Below are 17418 nucleotides of genomic sequence, written 5' to 3' on the forward strand. Positions count from 1 at the left end.
CTCAGTAAATACATATGACAAAAAAAAAAAAAAAAAAAAGCTGAATGTCCCTCACTGGGCCCACCTCCACTCCCCTCCACTGCAGGGTGTCACTAGCTCCGAGGTCACTGAGGACCTGGCCTCCGCAGAGATGCCCTGAGGGTTTCATTAAAGAGCTCCTTAATTAAGCCCTGATTTGGAGTCCTGCCCTCTGTGGCCTTGAACCTCCAGGCACCTTGTCTACAGTCCAGGAGGACCAGCCTGTCCCCACTGCACGGCAAGTCACCTGGCAGGTCGTCCTGAGAGTGACCCAAGGCTAAGCAGGGTGGGCACTAGAGATAAAAGCCAGCAGGGTACAAAGAGCCCCAGACAGCAGCCTTGATGGCAGCACAGTGGTGTGCACCAGCCACTACTGCAACAAAGGGTCTGAAGCTCAGAGAGGCAGAATGACCTGCCCAAGACACTCAGCAGCACAGCCAGGACCTGGAGCCACATCTGCCTGCACAGGCTGCAGGGGACATGACTAGGAACCAGACCTAGGCACTACCCAAACCCCATTGTGCAGGTCCCAGCATGCTGCTGGGCAGAGGGGAGAAGGCGAGGCTTATTCACCACTGGCCTCCAGGACTCCCATGGTCCCCAGGCCACCCATAAGTGACAGTGATAGTGTTCAGGGTGGGCAGAATTTGGGGCCAGTTAGGGGGTCCCACCTCTACCTATATCCAGAGCAGAGCAGGAAAGAGGTGCTGGGTAGAGCAATGGTCCCCAATGGGGACGATGTCCAAATCCTGTCTGTACAGCCTGCAGGGAGACTCAGCATAGCTGACCGGAGAGCTAACCTTAGAGCCACAGAGACCACAGGGTCCAGCAGGTCCTCACATCTGCATGGGCTGAAACCCCAAGTCTGTGCCAGAGCTGGGAAGGAGGGGCCAGAAACCTGGAACTGCTGAGACGGGAGGCAGTGCCATGGATGTCTGTGGCTCAGCCACTGCAGGACGACCATGCGGCTCTCAGCCTTGATGTGGACCAGGTTACAAATAACCAGACAGACAGACTGCGAGTACCCTGAGGGTTAGGCTGGGGTCTACCCAAGGCCCCAGGGCCATAGGCAGGTGGGCTGGGGACACCTGCCCCCAGATGGGCCTGAGTCTGGCCAGGAACATGAAAGAGCCACAGTTCAGCTTGTTCCCCGTAAAATGGCCTGACACTCTGCATCTCCCATTCTCTGTGGGAAGGCTCTTAGCAGCCCAGGCCCTCCAGTCACTCCTCACAAAGGCACGAGCTCTGGAAGCCACTCAGACTAGGGTGGGACTGCTCCCCCCATGCCTAGGCCTGCCTCCCCTCTGATGAGTGACCACACAGGGCCCAGCCCACGCAGGCACACCCACAACACCCACTGAACACGTAGATGGACATACACATAAATGGACACACACGGCCTCCCAGCAGGGAGGGCCTCCAGGGTGCCTGGAAGGTCTGGCAGCCTCGGAATGTGACCCAGCCTGTTCTGCCTAGAAGCTGCCAGAGCTCCTGGAGAAGCACTGGCCCCTCATCTGCTGTGGCTGCCCTTGGCCGAGGTGTCTCCTAGACCCAGACCAAGCTGCTCCCACTGAAGCTCCCACCCCTCAAACACCCAGTCTCAAATGCTGCCTTGCCCTCCAGTCAGGGAGGGAGCAACAGGCTGTCCCTCTAGTAGTAGACGAAGATGGACCACTGAATGGGAACCCTAGGAGAGGGGGTTTGCCCACCCAGCTAGGGGCCCGGGAAGAGAGACCTTGCCCAGACACAAGAGCTAGGTGGCACAGAGGCCTTAGCAGGAAGTGAATGTCCATCATGTGCAGTGTGGGGTCCCACCCTGGGTTGCCTGTCCAAGACTGCCTGAGGGCTAAGAACAGTGGCCTAGACATCCCACCTGCAACCCCAGGGGGTCAAGGCTACTAGGGTAGATCAGAGGAAGGTCCAGCCACACTGCACGTCCCCCAAGGCTGTCTGGACAAGAGGGGCCTGTGCAGTACATGGACTCTAGATCCCACCCTATGCAGGCCCCTCCTAGAGCTTCCTTCCTGATGTACCAACTACATTCATCCCTTGCCTGTCTGCCAAAATGAAGAAACCAGCCCCCCAAAGGGTGAGCAGGCAGGGCTCACATGGCCTGCTCCCCATAGGGCTGCCCTGCCCTGGGCCCCCAGCCTCGATCACCCACCCTGCCTAGACACTGCTGCCTTACAGAGATTGGGGCCCATCCTGTACCCTCTCCCCACAGGGAAGGTCTGCACCACTGATAAGGTCTGGGCCGCAGCCCCCAGTGCAGCCCAGGAACACATCACCAGGCAGGGCTGGGCAAGCCGACCTAAGCCTGAGGCCAGGGAGCATTGCTTGCCACCTCCTCCTGGCCTGTGTTCACATTCCCTTCCCACCCACAGAACGGTGATTCCTAGCGCTGGCCCTGACTGGCTGCAGTAATACCCACTAAAGAGAGACACAGGCACGAGCTCACGGGGACAGGCAGGGCAGTGTGTGGTTTCCCAGGAAGCAGGTCCCACCGCCCCTACACACAAAGAGGAGGAGACAGGAACGGACGTTTGCCGGACCAGCCAGAGGGCTGAACAGGGTCCTAGGAAGATGTCCAAGGAAGCAGGGAATACCGGCCGGGCGTGGTGGCTCACGCTTGTAATCCTAGCACCCTGGGAGGCTGAGGCAGGTGGATTGCCCTGAGCTCAGAGGTTCTAGATCAGCATGAGCCAGGGTGAGACCCCGTTTCTACCAAAAAAAATAGCCGGGCATTCTGGCAGGCACCTGTAGTCCCAGCTACTTGGGAGGCTGAGGCTACAGAATCACTTAAAATAAGGGTTGGTGGAGGTTGCTGTGAGCTATGATTCCACAGTATTCTACTGAGGGCCACAAAGTGAGACTCTGTCTCCATAAAAAAAATAAAGAAAGAAAGAAGGAAGCAGGGAACACCACACTGAGCCCATGAGGAGTGGACTCCAGACAAGTACAGGCTAACAGACCTTTGACCTGCACCCTGGCAGCAGGGGAGCGCTGTCCTGGAGTGCTTATCTCCCTGGAGATACACAAGACAGGTGCCCAGCGCAGCATGTGCACAAGAGGTGCAGATGCCCATCCCACACAAGGTGCTCCAGAACACTCCGCCCTCCCAGCTCAGTGAGCCAGCCCTTGGGAATTTATCTGGGCTAGAGGTAGGGGACAAAAGGCTGTGCACGAAGATGGTCACTACAGTCTAGCAGATCATGATGGGATTGGGGCAGGAAGCTTGGGTGTTCCTTTCCAGCAGCTTAAAGGGACCCACATAATCCAGGAGATGTGGCAAGAGTCCCCACCATGCCCCTGACACCCACTCCATGAGCAAGGGAGGAGACAGTCCCTCCCAACAGCAGGACAAGGGCCCTTGAGCTCTGGTGTGGCTTCAGTAGGTCTGGGGCAGAGGGCAGGGAAGAAGGACGTCATGACATGGACAGCAGGAGGGACCCAGCAGCCAGGCCCCGATGACCCACACTGGAAGACAGGACACTATGGGGGGAAAGCTCAGACTCCACCAACTAGACTTGGTCTGAATGCAAAACACCTGTGCTCAAAGACACCTTTAACAAGACAGCTGGACCGGAGCAGCCCAGAACCTGGAAAGTGCTCCGGCAAGGGGTAGCAAAAGGACAGACGGATGACTCAAGATACATCACCGAGTTGACAAAGCACCAGAGCCAGGGGCAGGGAGAGCAGAGGCCACAGCTGTCCAGGCTGGAGGCAGCCATGGGAGCCAAGTTAGAGGACACAACGCAATGTTGTAGTCTGTGGGCTGACGGGTCAGTGGGTGGGGGCAGGCATCCCACAGAACCAGGCTCCTCCTACCACGGGCAGATGGGGGTCCTGGCACAGGAAGGGGGCCCTGCAGCCCTACTAGCTGCTCTGTCATAGGCAGCACATGGCAGGTCACACAGGGACACACAAACAGAAGCCCCAGGTCCATGATGTAAGGTCATGATGTGGTGTCACTGGCCCCCAGACAGGAGAGGAGGGAAAACTAAGGCAGTGGGGGATGGTTTTGTTTCCTCTTCATGTTGTGACAATGATACAATGATGTTTTCAACAGTGTTTTAGCTATGAAGGGAAATGTAGTAATAGGTCCGGGCCTGGGGGCTCCAGGAGGTGAAGAGACCAGGCCCCAGGCCCTGGTGGCCCCCTCAGACCATACCTCGTCCCCTTCTGCTGGGCAGCACCTCTCACAGTCCAGGAATCTGTTTAAGCCAGTTTAGTGTTACTGCCTTCCTAGGGACCTGCAGAGATGGAGGGCTGGGGCAGGCAGCTTTAGGCACAGGGAGGGGATTGGAGAAGACTAGGCCCAGACCTAACACACCCAGGCACTGCAGGGATCCAGGGCATCAGCTGGACAGGGCCTGAGGAATCTGGTTCCTCTCATGGCCTCCACTCCCCTCCTGGGCAGCTCCCCAGCCTGCAGGACTCACAGACACAGCCGGGGAGAGCTGTGGCCCCGACCCCCTGCTACCCTGGGAGTCAGCTGGCTCTTCTCAGGCCCATTTTAGCTACCCATCAACAGCAAAGGAAACCACAGGAGCTGGCTGAGGTAGCCACTGTCCCTCTTGGCCAGAACCTGAGGAAGGAGAAGGGGCCTGGCTATATATACTTACAGAGAAAAACAGTGTGCAGATTGGAGCCTGGTAAACACCCGCAGCTGAACCCCTGCCGGCCCGTGAGAGGGAGCCTAAAAATACTCCCTATAATTATGCTATTAAAACACACCAGAAAAATTGATCCACCCCCCTCAGCAAAGGCTCCTGAGATGGCAGCAGGGAAGCGGGAGGCCTTGCACGTTGGCCTGAGGGCCTTGGCATCACAGGGACCAGGGCCCTGGCTCTCATTTCTCCCTGAGGGTAGTTGGTGTCCCCAAGGGTCCCAGATCTACAAATGGGAAGGGTATCCTGGGAGCCAGCACCCATCCACCCTAGAGACACCTGCACACGTGAGTGGAAGGCCAGATCTGCAGTGTCGTGTGTGACCCCAATCCTGGGGGTGACCTAGACATGGGGGGCGGCGGGGCAGTAGGCACCAGAGTAACTGAGACTTCCTGCTGGGCACAACACCTCAGCCGAGATGGTGCACCTGAAAGAGGCTGGTCACGCTTAGCTGAGAGAGACCCAGGAATCAGGACCATATGGGAAGCTCGGCACACTCGCCAGAGAGCCTTCTTTGGACACCAGGGTGGACAGAGTCTAAAAAGCTTAAAGAGGGAATTTAGTCTTATCTGATTCAATAGTTCACGTTCTTCACAGAAGTATTTGTGTATTACTTGTGTAATTAAAACTATGAATTAGAGTGGGCCCCTCTCTAATTCCCCGGCTGGTGAGGGTGTTCTGGAGGAGAGGAGAGGCCCCCACCAGAGGACTGTACCTAGTCACCCTCAGAAACACCTGCTCCCTCCAGCCATCCACTAGAGGCAGGTAGTCCTGAGGGGTGTGGGGCCCCAGAGCCTCCATCCCACCCTCCTCCTCTTGCCCTGCTGCTACTTTCCTCCTTCCAACCAGACTGGCTTCCCCGCCAACCCTTGCCCACCTCACCCCAGCCCTACACACCGTGAGGGTCTCCTCTGCCCACCAAACCTGCACAGCCCAGCATTAGCAGCTCTGCTTGGCTGTGCTGTAGAGAATGGGGCTGCACCCCATTCAGGATGATACCATCAGGGAACCTCATTTTGGATGGCCTTACTTGTTGCCCTTTATTTCCTTTCCTGCCTATGCTCAGCTCTGGGCCCCCAGACCTGTGTCTGGCCAGGCCTCCCTTTGCAGGCTGGTCAGAGGGCCAGAGTGAACTCTGCCCCCAATGCCCACTACTGCTGGCCCTGAACCAGAGCTTGGGCTCCTGGCTCCCACCCAGAGCTCAGTCCCACAAGACCTAGCCAAGAGAATGCATGAATGGATTTGTGAGTGCACAGGAATCTGTGAGCGGCGGGCGCAGAGCGCAGGACTGGGCCAGCCACACACACGTTTCTGTGCATGGAGCTGGAGCTCAAGGAAGACAGCCCTGCCAGGCCCTGGAGCCAAACTCTTCCTGGGAACCACCGTTAGTGCCCAAGGGACCCCATGGTGGGTGGCCCTTGTCCAGTCAGCTCCCCAGAGGCCTGGCCCAGGGCCCAGCTGCTGACTGGCGGCACTTGGTACACGTGCAGCACATCTGGGAAAGTGTTCTGGGGCTCAGGGGCTCCTGGGCCCCAAGACGGTGTGAGGAAATGCTGGCCACTCCCCATGATAGGCCAGCTCCGCCCAAAGCCCCAGAGACCGGAGACCTCAGACTGAAGGACTGTCAGGCTCTGTAGTCTAACTAACATCCTCATTTATGGGAGGAGACTGGCCCCAAAGAGAGGTCTGAGGGCCTGGCAACTCAGACGGTGAGGACAGACCACTGCCTCCCACACACCCCTTCAAGTCAGCTAAGCCTTGCCCTCCGCTCCCAGCCTCCTTCCTCTCTGTCCTCCTTGGGACCTTCCACCCCAAGCTCCCTGATGGCTTTGACATCTGCCAGCAGCAGGTGTAGGAAGCACCCACCCCAGGAAGCAACAGCCTCACCTTGGACTCATCATTCCCCACCTATGATCCTGGGTGAGTGAAATGCCTTCCCTTAACCCAGGTTCCTAATACATGAAACAGGCGCAACAGCTGCTTTCTGAGTGAGGCTACAGAGGAGGTTGAAGGTAAAAAGTCTGACAGCAGATGCTACCACATGCCTACAGTCCTAGCTCTTTGGGAGGCTAAGTTGGGAGGATCACTTGAGTCCAGGAGTTTGAGGCTACAGTGAACTGTGATGACACCACTACATTCCAGTCCAGAGGACAGAGTGAGGCCTTGTCTCAAAAAAAAGAGAGAGAGAGAGAGGGACAACCAGCAGACATGGAAGATGCTGGAAGATGCAAGATGTGGCGGTCCCACCCCTCTTTCTTCTCCTCCAGGAGGCTCAGGCCCCCAGGACAGGCTGAGGCTGACACTGAGAAGGACGGGATCTGGATCTGACAACTCTGAAGACAGCACTCATAGGGACAGGAGTTGCCAGTTATGACTCCTTAGGAGAAACACAGAACCAACATCACACCTGCCAGGTGAAGCTATAGGTCACTGTGCCAGTATTACCGCTTCTGCAATGCCTGAATTGTCTACCACCCAAGTACGAAATTGCTTTAGTATCAAGAAGAAAAAAATATATATATGAACAAAGAAGAGAATGTCTAATTATGTGTTTCCAAAATAACCAAAGACCAACATCTATTGAATTGAAAAGGGGGTTTCTGAGGGCAGAGTGGCCAAGAATGGCTTCCTGTGAGGACTCACACTGGGCGAGGGGGGATAGAAGTGTCAAGGGAGGATACCCTCCCCACCCAGGAGTAGACCATGGGGCACAGGAGACCCAGGAGACCCATCAGCATGAGGATAAGACCGTCTTCTCCATCTTTGAGCACAGAAAGCAGATTTAACACCATGTCAGCATAGGAGGGACACCGCCCAGGAAGCAGCCTGGGGCAGGATCAAAGACGGGCCACCTCCGCCCACCCTGAGCAAAGACACTTCCCCTGCAGCACCCTCTGCACTGGGCCCAGGTGAGCACCTGCAGGTCAACCACTGACTGCTGCTGGGCAGTCCCCGCCCCTCCCCTAATCACATACTCACACATGTGCACACTTGCATACACAGCCTTGGTACCATGAACAGGGCCTGCTCACTCCTGCAGACTCATTCTGTCTTCAAGCCCAATGTGGAGGCAGGAGCCCCCTATGCCACCCAACACCTAACCCCCATCTTTAACGCCAACAAAGCAAGGCCTCAGAGGTGACAGGCTGGTTCTCTGTAGGCGCTCAGACCCCAGTACAGTCACCCTCTAACGCCAAAGCTGAGATTCTTGAAATCCCAGTAACTCAGCCTGCTGGTCCTGCCTTTCACCCCATTCAGGAGCAGCAGATCTGGTTGCTGAGTGATGGCTAACAAGTCCCTGCTGTCCCCAAGGCCTCTGTTTTCTCAGTGCTAAGGCAGAAGAAGACTCTTCCCATATGTCTCACAGGACACTGGGAAAGTGATGGTGAAAAAGGCCTGAAAAGGAGGAAGTATCCTCCATTTTAACTGGTACAGTCCACAACGACAACCCATCCCGCCCAGGAGACAGCTAGTATGCTGGTGGGTGTGCCTCACCGGGCCCAGTCATGAGGCCTTCTGAGAAGCAGAAGCCGTGTTGGGCTTGCCACAGTCAGTGACAATTCCCACTGCCCCACTACTCGGCTTTCTGCTTCTGACTGCCAATGTCCTATTGAAACCACAAAATGTCCGGTTCTGACAACTCTCTAGAAGCTTCCAGCTCTGGGTCCTGATGTCCCAGGGCTCTGGGGACAACTGGTGAGCATGCCAAAGGTGGCCACAGTCCCTGGGGGCAGGGACAGCTTTCCCAAGGCCCCGCATAGGCAATGAAGGCCAGGGGCACCCAGCATGACTCAAGCCTCGCCACAGCCGCTGCCTGGGCCAGTTGGGCATAATCTGACTAATAACCTCTGAAGACCTTCTTTATTCATTTCCAAAACACCGTGGAACTACCCACCTCTAGCCAGCACTCACAGAGAAGAGGAGCTCAGAAGACAACAGAGTGAGTGTTCTACCACTGGCCCCTGGGGAGCTGCCCACGCCCTGGGACCAGAGAGCCAGACACCACAGTCCCAGGTGTCACCAGGCAGGGCTCCCTGCCGGCTCTACATCCACCTCCCTGAGAAGCTTTACCCCAAATTGCTGCAGCACAAGCCCCAGGCCCAGACACGGGATCCTTGTGGGGTGTGGCCTGGGCATCAGTATTTTTTAAATTAATAGGCTTTATTGGGTGGCGCCTGTGGCTCAAAGGAGTAGGGCACCAGCCCCATATACCGGAGATGGCGGGTTCAAACCCAGCCCCAGCCAAAAACTGCAAATAAATAAATAAAAATTAATTTTTTTTTTAAAATAGGCTTTTGGGGGGGTCAGTTTTAGGTTTATGGAAAGTATTATACAGAGAGTTAGTCATCAGTACTTTTTCAAAGCTTCCCAGGTGACTGTAGCATGCAGCCTGAGTGAGGTAGGCGTCTGGAGAATAGGGCTTGGAGCTCCTGCCGGAGGCATCCATGTGGGCAGCAGCTGAGAGACCAGAAGAACCCAGGCCCCCAGATTAATTCTCAGGGGTCACCAAATCATGTCCAAAGGCTGAATCTGGACCTACTATCTGTCTTAGTACAGCCTACCAGCTAAGAAGGGTTTCTACATTTCTTAATGGCTGGAAAAAAATATCAAAAGAGGAATATTTTCTAATGTAAAAATATTTACCAGCTGGCCCTTTAGAGAAAAACTTTGCCAGCTATGTGCAAGGAGCATCCACCATCTTAGGGAGGGTGAACCCAGCCAGGAAGAGCCCCCGCCCGCGCAGGGACACAGGAAGAAAGAGGAACACTCACCCCAGATACACTTCCTATCTGGAAATGCTACCAGCTGGGCCGCAGGTGCCCTGGGGCAGGCAAGGTAGATCCCACCAGCAGCGTCAGCTAGACCACACCTCCCGGCTGGGCTGTTCTACTAGTTTTGCCCATCTGGGCTTCCAAAGGCACCGGGAGGATAGCTAGGCGGCACCGTTTACCACCCTGCTGGACTGTGCTCCACTGAGCGTTGGGGCTGCCGGCTGCTCCTTCAACACGGGGCTAACTGACTGGACAAAGTTTCACAAACTCTCCTTTCAACCTCAATGGCTACCTTTGATTCCTGCCTAGACCATTTCCACTAAGTTTCCATGTCTGTCCAGAGCATACATGCAGTAGAAGGACCACTGTCCCGCCAGAATAGAGGTGGCAGCCACCTCCCTGGAGGGACCACAGAGGCACTGAAGGGCCTTCAGAGTAAAAACACCCCCGCCCACCACGGACTGATGCATCTCCACACTCAGACCTTCACATGTAAACCATCCCATTTTTCCGTGGAGTAATTTAATCAGATTGCTTTCCAGCTCCGTCACAGCAGAGGGGCTGGCAGGGCCAAGTGAGCTCCCGGCGCTCTGCCCTGCACAGCGGGACAGGGAGGGGTGTGGGGCTTGAGGCCTCGGAGCAGCAAGAACCACACCAGGGTGCTTTCGGGAAGGGGTTCTGACTGCTTAGCAAACAGGAGACACTGATGACAGGGTTGGGGACCCCCCAAACTGTCCCCAGGCCACAGCTTCCTGGGGGTGGCCCTCCCCATGCCTAGGGCAGAGGCCTGCCCAGCCCCTGGGAAACGGAGCCCAGTAGGGCTGGGAAGGGCAGGGAGGAGCCCTGGCTATTTTTCTGAAGTGCAGAGCTGCCCGAGTCTGCCTGAGGGGGTGCGGGGAACTGGGCCCACCCAGGGCACCATGCTAGTTCTGCTCTGGAGGCTCCAAATTAAACAGCTCCAGGCAGGAAGCCCGCCCTCTCCCAGACTGGTCAGGAAGTCTGCTCCAAGTTTGCGCTTTTTAAAAAAAAAACCAGGAGAGAGATTCGCGCTCCCCTCCCCACCGCTCGGCCTGTCCCACAGGGGCCAGCAAGGCCCCCGAGGACGGCCCCGCTGCCCCGCGCGCGACGCCTGCCCGCACCGTGGGCGCTGGGGTGCAGTCTCTGCCCGACCGCCGCCGCCCTTCCTGCCCGGCGCTCGGACCGACCCGGCGCGCTCATGCTTCTGGAATGCGGGAGCCCAGGGCCGCGCGTCCCGGGGAATCTCAGCGCCCGGCCCCCCGCGCCCGCGCCCACTCACCGGCCAGGAGCGCGCAGGGCAGAAGCAGCCAGTAGAGCGCGGCACCCAGCACGTGCGGCTCCATGCCTGGAGGGCCGGGCCCGGGTCGTCAGCCGCGCGGCGCTAAGGGGCAGTGTTGGGGCCCAGCGCCCAGAGCGCCATGGTGCTGGGACGGGTCACCGCACGTGCCACGGCCAGGACTCCGGGAACCCGCGCGCCTCCTCCTCCGTGGGCCGGGGCTGCGCTAGCTCGGGCTCAGCCTGCCCCTCGGCGGAGCCCAGCGCACGGATCTCCGAAGCTGAGCTGGGCCGGACGCGGCTCGTGGCTCCCGCCCTCCGCCCGCGGGCCTTTATAGCTCAGCCCCCGCACGCCCGCCCTCCCCGGCGTGCCCGCCCCCGCCCCGGCCCTGACGGCAGGCGCGGCCAAGCAACACCCCCACTGCCCGGCACCCCGCTCTGGCCACTCACCCCGCCGGCCCCCCGCCCCCGCCCGGGCCTCTGCTGGCACGTCGGGCCGGAGACCCCAGTCCGACGCACGAGGACCCCACCACCCAGTAGCCTTGGCACCGCCGTTTGGTGTGTGTGTGTGGGTGGGCAGGGGGCTCAGCGCCCTGGACTGGTCGGGCCGGAGCCCCAAAAAGACTACCTAGGTGGGCCCTGGCCTCCCCCGACAGCACCCCACGAACAACTGCGCCCGCGTGGCCCGAGCGACTTTCGTTTTGCTTGCGGAGACGCTAGGACGCAGCGCCCCCTGGGGACCGCGGGGCAGCGGGACGGACGTGGCCAGGCCTCCTGGCCCTGGTGCCCGACGGGCTGCTCAGGCCGCCAGCCGCGCTGTGGTTCCCGTGCGGTCGCACTGGGGCTTGGGGCTGCTTGCAGCCACGCCTCCCTAATCACTCTGCAATAACACGATAGTGACCACAGCCAGAGCACCTGCTGCGGCCTGCTGTCACCTTGGTGGAGAGGCTGGATCAAAGTCCTGGCACCTCACCCAGGCCACCTCAGTTTGGCAATGGGGATCTCTGTGAGTGGGCAGCCTTGGTGGTGCAGCTGGACTCAGTCGCACAGAGGAAGGAGCTGGGTGAGGGAAGCCCCTGTGGTCACCACTGAGCCTCAGGGCGCTGCTGGCTGATATGAGCCCAAACACAGCTCAGACCCTGCAATTTGAATTAAAAAGTAAGGCCAGGCCTATGGCTCCCACACTCTAGGAGGCCGAGATAGGATTGCTGGGTCTCAGGAGTTGGAGACCAGACTGAGCAAGAGCCAGATCCCCTCTCTACTAAAAAATAGAAAAACTAGCCATCGTTGTGGTGAGCACCTGTAGTTCCAGCTACTCGGGAGGCTGAGGTGTGAGATTGCTGTGAGCTAAGTTGATACCACAGAACTCTACCCAGGACAACAGAGTGAGATTCTGTCTAAAAATAAATAAATAAATGGCTCGGCGCCTGTGGCTCAAGCGGCTAAGGCGCCAGCCACATGCACCTAAGGTGGCGGGTTCGAATCCCCAGCCTGGGCCCGCCAAACAACAATGATGGCTGCAACCAAAAAATGGCCAGGCGTTGTGGCAGGCGCCTGTGGTCCCAGCTACTTGGGAGGCTGAGGCAGGAGACTCACTTGAGCCCAGGAGTTGGAGGTTGCTGTGAGCTGTGATGCCATGGCACTCTACCCAGGGGAATAGCTTGAGGCTCCGTCTCAAAAAAATAAATAAATAAAAATAAATAAATAAATAAAATTATTTATAATTTATTTTTTTTTTATTTTTTATTTAACCTCAACCTATAGCAGGTTGAGCTATAGGCGCCGAGCCTATAATTTATTAAAATAAATTAAAACATAAAAGCCAGAAATGCAGGCTTTAATGCATATTTTCATGGGAAGTTTGGTGTTTAAAATCTGACTCTTCTTCTCTCAGAAAGCATCTTCTGGGAAGTCTCCAAACTTGTCTTGCAGATGTACTTGCAAAGGAGCCAAAAGTGTACAAGAACTCGTTTTTTGTTTGTTTTTTTGAGACAGAGTTCACTTTATCACTCTACATAAAGTGCTGTGGCATCATAGCTCACAGCAACCTCAAATTCTTGGGCTCAAGTGATCCTCTTGCCTCAGTTTTTGTTTGTTTGTTTTCTATTTTTGGTAGAGACAGGGTCTGGATTTTGCTCAGGCTGGTTTCAAACTCCTGAGCTCAGGAAATCCTGTCTGGGCCTCCCAGAGTGCTGGGATTACAGGTTTGAGCCACCAACCCCCACCTATTCAAGGATTTTTAAAGTAGCAAGATGAAAGAACAAACTATTTGCTCACGGGAGGGTGTTATCCATGGCATTGGAGTACTATGTAGCAGATAAAGAAAGTGGCAACTTTCTCTGTATTTATGGATGATCTCTAAGGCACAATGTTGCAATTGGGCTGCAGGCGCAGGCTCCCAGGGAAGGCTGGACTGTGGGCCGGAGGAAGACATTCCCTTCTCTGGAGTACCCTTTCATCTATGGGCCCTGCTGTTTGTGAGCCCAGCTTTCTATGGGCCCAGCTGTCTCTGGGTCCTGCTCTCCTTTGGCCCTGTTGTCTGTGGGCCCTGGTGTCTATGAGCACTGCTATCTATGAGCCCTTCTGTCTGTGGGCCCTGCTGTCTGTGTGCCCTGCTGTTTGTGGACCCTGCTGTCTATGAGTCCTACTGTCTGTATGCCCTTCTGTCTGTGTGCCATGCTGTCTGTGAGCCCTGTTGTCTGTGGGCCCTCCTGTCTGCAAACTCTGCTGTCTATGGGCCGTGCCAACATTCCCTTCTCTGGAGTACCCTCACCTATTCACTAAATACAAGGACAGAGCCTCTGAGAAAGATCTTCCCCACCAGCCTGTGTGGCAGGCAGGAAGAGGTGTAATGCATAAGGGAGCCAGCCACTCCAGCTGTTCCTCCCTGAATGCCCACCCCATAGCCCGTTCAGGAATTCAGACCATGTTTCAATACAACCTCTTCTGCAGAAAAGGGCATGGAGGCCCAGCATGGGGAAGCCATTTGCCAAAAGACCAGACATGCCTTGAGCCCAGCTTTCCTGACTCGGAGTCCAAAGCCACTCTCCCACCACCCCACGGCTCCATGCCCTTTCTAAATGTGTGGTTGTTGCTGACAGCATCAGTCTTGGAAGAGCAGCAGTGATCAGGGCCCTTGGGGAGAGAGTGGGCAGAGGTAACTGAGTTATATCACTTAGGTGTTAACTTTTTCCCCAAGGATATAATATAGGCATCATTACTTTACTTGTTTATACTTAAAAATTAAGAGGAAGCAACCTAACTGCCCAATAATGAGAGAATGGGCAAACAGAATTTGCTCTATCCATACAATGGACTGTTATTTGGCCATAAAAAGGAGTGACGTGCTGGTACCCGGGACAGACAGACCCTGAGCAGAGGCAGCAAAAGGAGAAATGCTGTGTAATTCCACTTCCATGAAGTATCCAGAATGGGCAGACACACAGTGTCAGAAAGCAAAAGGGAGGCTGCCAGGGGCTGGGGAGAGCAATAAACAATTTTAATAAATATGTACATGAGAGCGGCGCCTGTGGCTCAAAGGAGTGGGGCGCTGGCCCCGTATGCCAGAGGTGGTGGGTTCAAACCCAGCCCTAGCCAAAAAACTGCAAAAAAAAAAAAAAAAGAGAGAGAGAGAGAGAGAGAGAGAAATACATACATGATTAAAATAATTTTCAAGCAGGCTGGGTGTGGTCGCTCACACCTATAATCCTAGCACTCTGGGAGGCCAAGGCAGGCGGATTGCCTGAGCTCACAGGTTTGAGACCAGCCTGAGCAAGAGCAAGACCTCGTCTCTCAAAATGGCCAGGCGTTGTGGTGGATGCCTGTCATCCCAGCTACTTGGGAGACTGAGGCAAGGGAAATTGCTTAAGCCCAAGAGTTCGAGGTTGCTGTGAGCTATGATACCACAGCACTCTACCAAGGGTGACAAAGTAAGACTCTGTTTCAGAAAAAAAAAAAATAGTAATTTTCAAGCTGTTGGCTCTGAGTCTTCCTCTAAGCCCAAGGTCCCTCAGCAGAGGCAATCACAATCTCTGTTCCTTGAGCATATTGTTTTCCTGACTCTTGGCCAGAGATTTTGTGAGATTTGGGGAGCTATTATTTCATTTCCCTGAGAAAATTCTCTATGAAGCAGTCTCCAGGCACCCTGTCTTGGAAACCAAAAGCAGGGCCAGCAGTGGAGGACAAGGGTGTCCCTGCTCTGGTCAGAAGACTCCAGGGGTCTTCTAAGGGCCGGGTCCACCGGCACAGTGCTAAGGGCTCTTATGGAGACTGCTGAGCCAAAGCCCTTTCTTCTTGGCAATGGGAAGCTCCCCCAGCCCCTTCCTTTGTGAGTCCCAAGTAGACGGCAAAGGCCCCAGAGGCTGGGCCTGGGGAAGAAGCCAGAGATCACTGCCATCTCTCTCTGTCCCAGAGCTAGAGCCAGGCCTGGTCCTGGGGAGGCTGAACAGCCCAAGTCCTGGGCTACATGGCCTGCACTCCTCACTGCCTCAAGAACTTGGACAAGCTACAGAACCCCAGGGGCTCAATCATCTTGTCTATAAAACTGGGGCCTTACTGCCCCTCAGAGCTGTGAGGGTCAGGTGAGTCACTTGCATTGGGGGTCCCACCTGTCCTGCTTTCCTGGAGGTGTACAAATACAGGTACTCAGAGACACAAATGGGGGGCCTATGATATGCAGTGACAAGGCCCCATCCTCAGCCACAGGCCCATGCTGGCTTTGAGTAACCACCCTCTTGTACCCTGCCCCTCTGGAGTTGGTGCTGATTCTGCTGGCCTCCAGCCTGAAGGCCCCACTGGGCTCTGTCAGGGCTCAGTGTGCAGCTGGATCAAAGGGTCAACAGTGGCTCCAGTTCCACATCCAGGGCTTGAAGTCCAGTCTGGAACCTGCCTGCTGGCCAGAGTTAGGACCACCATGAGGACACACATGTACAGGATCCTGTGGCAGGGAACCCTCTGACAACCTGGGACAGAGGCACTTAAACCCACAACTATGGTGAGGAAGAGGAATAAGGAAGGCTGGTCAGTTATTGGCATTTGCCAAATAAGCCCAAGGTTAACTAGCTTGTCAGCAGTTTCCCCATCTTGGTAGTAAAATTGGGGCCTAGTTAGAGAGGATGATGGGAGCCTGTCCTGTGACATCCCTGACATCCCAGTGTGTGGCCATCTGTGGCCATGGGCCTGGAGGCTTCCAGAGGCTCTATCTCAGGTCACTCTGTGCCTCCAGGGCCACCACAGCACCCTCCATAGGAGGACACTTAACACTTCCAGAGTAGGTGTGAGGTCAGTGCCTTTACCAAGTGCCATTGCAGGCCACTGACTACTGGCCATAGCCCCTGAGCAACCAGCTAAGTGTGTCCACAGGACAAGGATGACCCCTTCCTCCCCCTTCCCCGCCTTCTGGGGCTGTGTTGATGGGAGGCTCGGAGGTCCCTGGACTCACTTCACTGCAGTCCAGAGGAAACACAGCTGACCTCGATGCGTAAGAGCCACATAATCACTGCTCCTCTCTCCCCCAGACATTCCAGAGATGTAGTCTGTCTGGCCTCTTGCAGGATCCTTGTGTGTGACTGGTGGTCAGCTGTGTAGGAGATGCTGGCTCAAGGATGCAGCATTCCTGGGCTTAATCCACTCTCTCCCCCCCACAGTGCCCCCTGTACCAACCACCCCAACAAAACCCCTATAGAAGGCCTTTGCCTTGGCCTCTGGGCACTCCAGGCCATGGGAGTCCCCCAGCCTGGCAGTGCATGCCATTTGTACCAAGAGCACTTAGCCTGAGGGAAGGAGAGACCCAGCACCTAGGAACCTGGACCAGGCCACAACCTCCCACAGACACTCTGGCCACATGGGTCAGTCACTCTCACACTCATGGGGACCCCCGCCTCCAGTTCTTGACCTGGGTCACTGAGCAGGGCTGTAATTAAGGCAGAATCATTATCAGGGTAAACCCCCAACAATACCAGCAGCTGCCTGCAAGCCCGATGTCTCTGCCGACACGCTTCCCAGCCTCCTAGTACACAGAGTGAGCTGCTATTGGGATTGACCCTCCCAATGAGAGGACGGCCCAGGGGCATGGGCTACAGTCTCTACATGAGGAGCTATGTTTGTATTGCTTAGAGCCTGGGCTATATCTGCTAGAGCTGGGGCCGGGGTCACCTCTTGTAGAGCCTGGGTTATGTGACCTTGTTCTAGGTCTGAATCATGCAGTGCTAGGCTATGATTATATGGAAATATATTTACATTATCTTATAATTAAGTTATTATTAGTTATATTATATGGAGATATGTTTACATTATCTAGAAGTAGCATTATATTGTTTATTTTTATCCATCTATTTCTTTATTTATTTAGAGACAAACTCTCACTTTTTCACCCTTGGTGGAGTGCTGTGGCATCATAGCTCACAGCAAACTCAGACTCTTGGGATTAAGTGATCCTCCTGCCTCAGCCTCCCAAGTAGCTGCGACTACAGGCACCCACCATGATGCCTGGCTACTTTTTTCTATTTTTAGTAGAGACAGGCCTTTCTCTTGCTCAGGCTGGTCTCAAACTCTTGAGTTCAGGTAATCCACCTATCTCGGCCTCTCAGAGTACTGGGATTGCAGGCATGAGCCACTATGCCTGGTCTAACTTATTCATTCTTTCATTTATTTATTTGATGCCCACC

At 55.6% G+C, this 17418-nt stretch overlaps 1 protein-coding gene across 1 annotated transcript in view; it reads right to left on the reverse strand.

Moving 5' to 3' along the window:
• PIEZO1 (piezo type mechanosensitive ion channel component 1) overlaps positions 1–11034 on the reverse strand; it is a 49772-nt gene extending 38738 nt beyond the window's left edge. The window contains exon 1 of the mRNA XM_012812057.2: positions 10758–11034. Coding sequence (XP_012667511.1) covers positions 10758–10821 — 64 coding nt within the window. The 5' untranslated portion in view covers positions 10822–11034. The remainder of the gene's footprint in view (positions 1–10757) is intronic.
• Between the last annotated feature and the right edge of the window lie 6384 nt (positions 11035–17418).

This window comes from Otolemur garnettii, unplaced genomic scaffold (genome assembly GCF_000181295.1).
Source record: "Otolemur garnettii isolate 467f Iridium unplaced genomic scaffold, OtoGar3 scaffold00185, whole genome shotgun sequence".
Classification (NCBI taxonomy): Eukaryota; Metazoa; Chordata; class Mammalia; order Primates; family Galagidae; genus Otolemur; species Otolemur garnettii.